At 39.7% G+C, this 9,213-nt stretch overlaps 1 protein-coding gene across 1 annotated transcript in view; it reads right to left on the bottom strand.

Moving 5' to 3' along the window:
* Positions 1–583: 583 nt before the first annotated feature.
* The window catches only part of LOC123757933 (lipid droplet-regulating VLDL assembly factor AUP1), a 20,710-nt gene continuing 12,080 nt past the window's right edge, over positions 584–9,213 (bottom strand). The window contains exons 4-9 of the mRNA XM_045741898.2: positions 7,142–7,292; positions 6,517–6,698; positions 5,272–5,433; positions 1,975–2,095; positions 1,287–1,425; positions 584–1,106 (exon numbers count right to left, since the gene is read on the bottom strand). Of these exons, the coding sequence (XP_045597854.1) occupies positions 715–1,106; positions 1,287–1,425; positions 1,975–2,095; positions 5,272–5,433; positions 6,517–6,698; positions 7,142–7,292 (1,147 nt within the window). The 3' untranslated portion in view covers positions 584–714. The remainder of the gene's footprint in view (positions 1,107–1,286; positions 1,426–1,974; positions 2,096–5,271; positions 5,434–6,516; positions 6,699–7,141; positions 7,293–9,213) is intronic.

The following is a 9,213-nucleotide window of genomic DNA, read 5'->3' as shown; positions in this document are numbered from 1 at the left end:
TTTGGTTTCTGTCTTAAAGGGTAAAAATTTTGTTATATAAATTTTCTTTTATAGACATTATGTATATTTGTTAACTTTACATTGCAATTACTCACACTAATCTTGTCTCATTCATAGTTAACTACTGTATTTCTTATCTCCAGGATGACATTTTAAAGTCACAATATTAACGCAACATAGTTTTAAGTAACCTGCTCTGCTCATGAAATACAACTAAAAAAATCAGATTCTTTAATGTGACATCAAGCCATGTAAAAGACAGCTTTGCCACAAATTTTAAAAGAATGAAGTTCATAAAACTGCACCTTAAATTTTTATTTCTACTGAATATTTTAAATGAAAATTAAATATATTTAATTAATTCAAGACATTACATTTTTAATTTGTATCACAATTACCTATCATACTCTTAATTACTTGCAATTTTCCATTGTCAAATGTGCCATATATCAGCTCAAAGAACAGCATTTTACAATTAATTTTCTAGGGGGGGTGGGGGGGGGGCAGGATGTTCTCAAAATGCATGTCTCTGTCTGTCTTTCAAAAATGTTGAAATTGGTGAACTGCTCCTAAAGACATTCCATCTTGTTATGCATTTATTATCAACAAGGAATTCTATTTTACAACCAAGCCCTGTTCAAGAGCAGCTATACACAATAATAGCTGATAAAACTGAACATCACACAACAAAGAAATTAGTCATTGCACAGTTTGTCAGCAATTGTAGCCCGGTATTTGTAGTCCATGCTTTTCAATATATTTTCTCCTAGCATTCTCTATCAGCTGTGCTTTTCTACTCTGAAAAGAAGTCATTCTTTCTGATGCACATTTTCCAAATGATTTTGCTGCTGTACTCAAAGTTACTGAGGCTTTAGACATTGCTCCTGGAGGGCTATCACTCTCTGAAGTGCTCTTAGAAAGATCTGAAGCACAAGATGGACTTTGAGATTGAATAGCAATTGGAGTCGAACTGCCCGTTTCATTTGGCTGTACACTTGGACCAGGAGAAGACCGACTTGGAGTGATGGGTCGGGGTTCAGGTACTGGCTCTGGTACGTTGCCCTCCAAAAAATTTGTGATCGTTAAATCAACATTCTGAGTGTGAACTGAAAATAATAGAACAAAGTATTAAAGTACTGTATTTTGGAAACTAACAAATTAACTGATCTTGGTCTCTTAAGTATAGTACAGTATTGTTTACCAAGGAAGCAGTTCAAGACCATTATCTTATCCCAGTGATGACGATATTTAGAATAAATTCACACAAGACAAAGAAAGACACTCACCTAAATCCCTTTTAATTTGTTCAAGGGAAATATGTGGTAGTACTTCTTGGACCTGTTGAGCCATTCTATGCACTTCTGGGCTGAGCATAGGATTTGCTGCTGCTGCCGCCTCTCTGGCGAGTCGTTTCATATATTCCACCTAGTCACGAAGTGACATGTGTATTATATGATTAGTTATACAGTATACAATATACTGTACATGTTACACGGAGAATTTATCGAATGTTTGCAGTAAGGATTAAATTAAATATTTATCGAGTTGAAATGCCAATTGGGAAAAGATATTTATAGGCAATATTTTACTCTTTAGGAATCTTTCATAAATTGAACAGAGGAACACTAAGTAAGTGTGTACACACTAAAGTGACAGGCAACTGGATAATCATGCAGACTGGTTTAAAAAACGAATTACAAATAAAAAAAAGACTGATACAGTATATACGGTACCATTATCAAAGTTTATTATTATACCTGCTTATGCTGACTATAACCACATTTTTCCTAGAATATGACTATGAGTGGCTTGGTATTTTAGATATATATAGCCATTTGCAATAAAGGTGAAAATGGATGGATCTCTCACACATTCCCAGTCACTAATAGAGAAGCTAATGATATGAAATTTTCAGCCCATAATTTTGGTATTTATATAGCAACTGTGGGCTAGACGAATCATTTTCAGGCTAACCTTGTCTGCTACTGTGTGATTAGAGGTCTGAACACTGAGTGCAGCTGCTGTGGCAATTTGGACACGAGCAGCAAATTCTTCAACGGTTTCATTTTCGCCCCTATCCATTTTTCCAATGTATCTGCAGAATAAAATAAATGGTTGAAAGTACTCTATAAAGTAATATGGAACACACAAAAATTCTCTCATTTGTTAGTACTGTACACTGCCATGATCTTGGTATATACTCTAATTATATTCTAGAACAAAATAAAACTAGATATGGCAACAACTTTCTAATATCCAAATACTGTAATACACATTCATTCTGGGATCTACTAGCGTGCTAGATAAAGAGTGCAGCTAGAAGGCTACGTGACAGTGGGGCACTGTCAACCCTTGTACTGTATACAAAAATGCTCGTGTGCCACCACCATTTGCCTAATGGTCTAGAAAAATGTGGTATACATAAATTAGTAACTCAAACGATGGAGTGAATGCAAAGATTGTTTGGTAATGAACAAATATAGTACAGTTTGTAATGAGGTGTTGACCAAGTGTGATTGGAACACAAAAAGTGGCAGGGAACAATGCTAGGTGAAAGCAATTTTTTTGATAGTGTTTGGCATGTTTATACATAACTCATGAGGATCATATTTTATGAAGTGTTGGGGAACCACTGTGGATGCTTTGACGGAGTTTGGTGGTGCTTGTTCTCAATGATGCTGTCGAGTGTGAAACGTATGCAAAAAGGTTGGGTATTATTTTGAATCTTAAACCTTGGGCCACTAAGGGGCATTTTGCCTTCAACACCCACAGGTACAACAACAACAACAAAACTTCTTTCGTCTTATAAAAGTGTTCATTTGTGTTTCCTGATCACAGGGGGAAAAAATCATAGCCACAATATTTTGGCCACAATAGGGCGAGGAAGTCTGGCAAAAAAGAGGCGTTGACAGAGCAGTCACCAGACGAGGCCTGCTCACCGGAACTGTCAGGCAGAGGTTGCCACAAAGATATTATTACCTAATTACTGTATTTCAATGTCTGATTTTTTTTTTTGCAGTAATATAATTCAATAGTGTGTATTGTGATATATTTATATAATAAAATGCGTGAACCATCGCTGTAGTCAAAATTGTGTTCATATTAGTGATTCAATTATTATGTTGATAAAACAATAAGCAAATAGTTTTGCTGTTATTACACTATATACACATGTTATGTATACGTATCTGCATGTTTTGTTCACCATAACGAACCACTAAGTTGGTATTGCGAGTCAAAAGGCAATGAAGAGTGGCCTTCACTCACCAGTCAGTTAGTCACTCGCCACCACTCCCTCACTCGCCAACATACTCCTCCAACCATACTGTTTTTGCTTTTATTCACTATACACAGATGTTACATATAAGTATCTACACGCTTTGTTCACCATAACTGTAATCTAAGCTTGTATGGCGAGTTCAAGCAATAAGAGACCTAGCTACACACAGTCAGCTGATGGCTGCTGCTGTCACTGGTTCAAGGTCAGACGCACTAATATTTCTCCTCCAACAATACTGTTTGTGGTGTTATTACACTATATAAACACATTATATATAAATATTTACACGTTTTATTCACCATACCTGTACAAATTAGCTGGTATGGTGCCCAAAGACCATAGTGGCCACCAGTAAACAACATGATAAGTCATACAAACGACACACCTCCCTCACCAAAATGGCAGCTCACATCCTTTTGCTGTTATTACACTTTATACACACAAGTTATATATAAGTATCTACATTTGTGTTCACCATAGCGAACCACTAAGCTGATATGGTAAGTCCAGTCAATAAAAGGTGGCCGCACACAGTCAGAAGACGGCGCCACCATCCTCCCTACCTCAGTATTACTCCTCCCATCATGGAGCACAGCGCTAAATATCACCACAATCCTGCTATTATCAGAATCCTGGTCAGTTTTATCATAGTCAAGGGTCTTCTGTAATACTATCATTGCTAAATAATAGCATGTACATATATATTTTGACATTTTTAGGCAATGCTGTGGTCACAAGCTGAACAGCGGTGCTGTGAGCTCATGCTGCGTGCGTCAGCCTTGGTGGCTCGCTCAGTACTGAGGCTCTCACACCCAGGAATGTTGGCCACAATTTTTTTTCTAGGTGGCGTCTGCCAACTATCGGTCATGGCTGCACTATAGCTGCCTCTATCCCATGCGGGGCATTTAAATTAAAGCACTAGACACTAAAACAGCTATTAATGTATTGCCCGGTATCGGTAATGTTACTCAAATCACCTATATATGTATTGCGCGGTCTAAGGGTTAAACCTTTTCCTGTACTTTTCCTTCACTCCTATTTTTTTCTGGGAAAATGTCTCTAATTCCTCTAGTATCAGTAGGAAATAGGATGGAGATTGCAAATTTTTATTTTAATTAATCGCTGGGTGGAGACGCATATTGCGTCCTTAAATAAATCTATGGATCTTTGGTGGGGACGCATGTTGCATCCAAAATTAAAATTGTTAAAATTCCATTTTTTTCCCAATCATTATGGGACATGTTTTAAAATGTGCATCAATGTCTTTCCATTTTCTGTGATGCCCCATGTGACATCACGGCACCACCACCCACGCGGTAGATGGGTGGCAGTACCCATCCCCTTATGACTCGTGCACACTCCCTACCTCCCACCAACACCTCCCTGACCCCTCACCTACTCCCCCAACCCTCGCCCACTCCTCCGACCCTCGCCCACTTCCCCGACCACCATACACACCCTGGTCCCCAACTGCTCCCTGACCCCCATCCACTCAGTGACTCCCACCAAGTTCCTTATCCCTGTCCACTCCAAGACTCTCATCCCACTCACTGACCTCCCACCCACTTCATGATCCCAACTCAAATAAAAACCTGTTTGAACAAGGTGTATACACCTGTGGTATTCTCAGATTGCAGCATTGTGCATCAAAAGATCTTCAGCTACAAGCAAAGGGTAAACTGCCTGTAGATAAAACTGTATAAGTTAGATAATTTTATTGCAAACAATTTGATACCAAAATGAACGACATAGCACGAAAATTGAGGTGAGAAAACTGAAAACCATACACACATTTTAGTGTGGGTGCAAGTTCACGGGAAATGCCCAGCCGACCTTAGGGTGTACTGGGGGTCACGTGCCGGGCCAGGCAAAGTGTTAAGCCTTCAATTACATCAAAACTTAATGACTCCTAGTGCCATTATTAGTTGTCATTAAAACCTGTAAATGTGATTACAATTAAAATTTTTGTACCTAGAGCAAAAATGTCTCACCTTATAGTAAATAGCGTAACAGGAGAAAAGAGCATGAAACACAAGTCGGCCGCCCAGGAGGCACCCAAAACCGAAGGTGCCAAGGGAAGGAGAGGAAGACGCCACACATGAATGCCTGCAACTAGCACTGGCCCATTTAACTCAAATGCCCATGTTCCATACCTGACGAAAGAATTACACACATTATTTATATTTATTTACTGTACAAGTGTGTGTGTGTGTGTGTGTGTATGTATTTTTATTATATATATATATATATATATATATATATATATATATATATATATATATATATATATATATATATATATATATATATATATATATACATACATACACACACACACACACACACATACATACATACATACATACATATACACACACAAACATTATACACATAACAAATAATGAATGCAAGAACTTGTTAAATTACTTTTTTCATATACATCTTTGAAGTTTAAAAAGACACCTTTATCCTTCCAAATATATATTTATACTAGCTAGATATACTTTATTATGAGACTGGCCTAGTAAGATTATCGCAAAAACAATAGAACCCCTAAACAAATTTTTTCTAAACCTACAACAAAAATGCATAAGCCCAAATTTGTTTAGTTGCATTCCTCAAGAGGAACAGATGTTCAAATCAGGCTAGCTACCCTGTAACAACACTGAATCCTCGCTCTCAATGAGGTACGTACATTATGCCTGACGAAACTCCCAGAGCAAACATAACTTTAGAGAAAAAAATAGGGACATGTTACATAGACTGGCAAGAATACACTTTTTCTCACTCTTCTCTAAATAAAAACACCTGCCTAAACATTTATCATTAAAAACCGTACTCCAACCATATTACAGCTACAAAAGCGTGCTCTCCAAACTCGTATAGAGTTTACCCATTAAGTATTATTTTCTGCGAGTTTAGGGGTTCCTCATCCCATGAAAGTGTGAAATAGGGTGATCATATAAAATTTATGAATGTTTTAATAAATTATCCTTTGAGGTGTTGAATGTTTCCAAATACTGTATTCTCAAAGAGGTGAAAATGTTATTGCTTTAATAGGAAATACATTTTATACTCTTAGAACTGTGTGTCTGAGACTTTGAAATGAAGGACTCTGTGTGTTCAATCATACCCAAAACCCAAAACAAAAGCTTTGTTTTGTGGAAACGCCATGCAATTTTCACAAATTTGTTCTTTGTGCAAATGTAGGATTTTATTAGGTATAAATTTCTTACTTCATTAAAGCAAGAGTTCCACTTGTGGTTGCACCCTCTGGATGCAAAAGCAGAGGGGGGCTGTTACGCTCACTAAGAAAAATTCGAGCACTAGCTCGTAGCACCTCTCGACCCTGTGTCACTCCAAGGTCACGATAACATAACAGCGTTGATAAAGCTCCAGGAAGATCATACACGCTAGGCTGAAAAAAAAAGATATAAAAACCCTTATGCATTATTAGTCTGTCTACATCTCTGGTTTCTCATTTTCCCAAAGAACTCTCCACGAAGGCTATGTTATGCTATGTCATGTGGAAGACTGGGTGAACGCATGGGCTTCTTAATTTTCTTGACCTTTGTTCTCTACATTTCTCTTCATTTCTAATGGGTTCAGGCCTTTCCACCCCCATGAAATTAGGATATGAGGTAACAATGACAAATGAAGATTAATTTCATTGCACATTTTTTTATGCAAAATCAGTTGGATAAAAAATTTGAAATAAATTACATAAATACAAAATATTAATATCTAGCTTGTAAAGATTTTATTTGTGGATGGTGGAATTGCAAAATGTGGCCCTTTTGTATGAAGGAGAAAATTAAGAGCATGCAGTATATAAATTAATACTGCTAGTATAGTACTTACAGTAACACATGGCAGGACAATGGATACTGCTAGATGGTCAAATGGCGTGACATGATTGGTGGTGATGATACGACATGAAGTGTCTCTATTCTCCAGTGATTCTTCTCGAACAACAAGACCCATAACAGAATACAGCACTCGCAATACAATTCTGTAACAAATATTTAATAAATGTCACCTGACAATTTAAAAAAAAAATTTGCAGCATCCCTATCTCTCATGACTTGGAGAAGTGTGATTCAGAGGCATTCCTAGTTCCTTTTCCCCACCTCTATCTCAAAAGAACACACACACAGCTAACAATATTGGAGTACTTCTGCCACTTTACCATCATTAAAACAATGTTAACCTTGCCACTGCAATGCACATCTACAATTAAATGACAAAAAGTGTCATTCATTGCAATATGCCGAAATATTTGTCCAGATGTCATATCTGGCCTTCATAACAGGGGGTTTGGTTCTGGTAGCTTCAGCCATTACCACAAAGAAAGAGTTAGCTTACCTTTTGTCATTTTTAAATCTAAAGCAGGTTTCTCTGGTAAGAAAAATGTATTCATTTTGACAAGTACAGTACTTCCAAAATAATCCAGTTTCAGTAATACTCGTATGGTAAATATTCTCTTAGGGGTCTACAAAAGAATCCAATCCATAAAGAAACAGCCATGATGCTAGAAAACTTTTGGCATACAGTGGTACCTCCACTTACGAATTTAATCCGTTCCCAGAAAGTGGAATTTAATCCATTCCCAGAGACAGGTCGTAACCTGAAAATTCGTAACTCAAAACAAATTTTCCCATAAAAAACCAGCGTTGAATGTAATGAAACGCCATTTTCTGTTTGAGTCCCGGAGGCTCCCCGGAGCAATCCCTGGCTGATATGGATATCCTAACTATTTTGCATCAGTCAATGTGGGTGGAGTTCTAGCCTACCGGGAACCACGAGCCAGAACCTGGACCCCCTCACAGAGGCACGGGGAGCAATGGCCCATAGAAATGCATATGTGATTTGGAGCCTTCTATATCTGCCATCGACTGGGACATGCACCCAGAAAGGTAAGCACCACAAAACAAACGCCTATTCTGGTTAACAACGAAAATTGACAAACGAGTGGACAGAACTCCCCAAAAGAACAACGAGCAAACAAGCATGACACCACACGAGCCGCGCCGCATGTCTGCGCAGCCACCCCCTCCCCGGGAGGGGGAAGGGGGAGCCCCAGATCCCCGAGCCAGCGATCCACCCCCCAGTTCAGAGGCTGGATATCAAAAACCGCGAAAAACCGCCGACCGGAAGGCGGGAGGGATGCCGGGGAGCCTCCGGGTCTCGCCCAGAAAATGGCGTTTCATTATGTTCAACGCTGGTTTTCTTGGGGGAGCCCCTTTGGCTCCCTGGAGCTACCTCACCAAAGACTACCAAGAAAACCAAGGGGACTTACCCAGGAGGCAGTCGGTGTTCCACTCCTCAACGCGAAGACGAGACAATGGGCTGCATCTGCCGACCTAAAGCAACACAGGCCCGACTGGGCCCAGGAACGTTCACCAGGTAGCATGCAGCCAGGACCCTGTTCGACCGCCAAAATCCCCGTGCCCGAATGTCAGCCCAAGACATATTGTCGAAGACGGCAGCAAGAGCAGCAAACTTACGAACGTCATGGGCACGGGGATAGACCGCAGGCTGGCTGGATTTAATAACCCTGCGGGCGACCTGAGAGACCCGAACCTGCGAACAGGGAAAAAGGGAAACTGGATCAACCCAAAGCACGTCCCCGGACACAGAAGCCGTGGTGCGCAGATAACGGCAGAGGGCCCCAACCGGACACAACACATGGTGAACCCCCAGCCTGACAAACCAAGCATCCACAACCCCAAGGACCCCTCTGGAAAGCAGCAGTCTCATTCTTCGCCAGAAAAGAGGGAGACGGCTGCAAACAAACAAACCGAAGACCACGACCAATGGAGCAAAAACTTCCGCGCCGGAGAAGAGCATGAAGCTCCACCAGGCGACCCACAGAGACTAATACCAACAGAAAAAAAGAGAGCCTAGCAAAACAATCTTGAACAGAAGGGGTC

Source organism: Procambarus clarkii, chromosome 40, assembly GCF_040958095.1.
Source record: "Procambarus clarkii isolate CNS0578487 chromosome 40, FALCON_Pclarkii_2.0, whole genome shotgun sequence".
NCBI classification, from domain to species: domain Eukaryota; kingdom Metazoa; phylum Arthropoda; class Malacostraca; order Decapoda; family Cambaridae; genus Procambarus; species Procambarus clarkii.
Note: the sequence above shows the minus strand (reverse complement) of the source record. Positions and strands in the feature narration are given on the sequence as shown.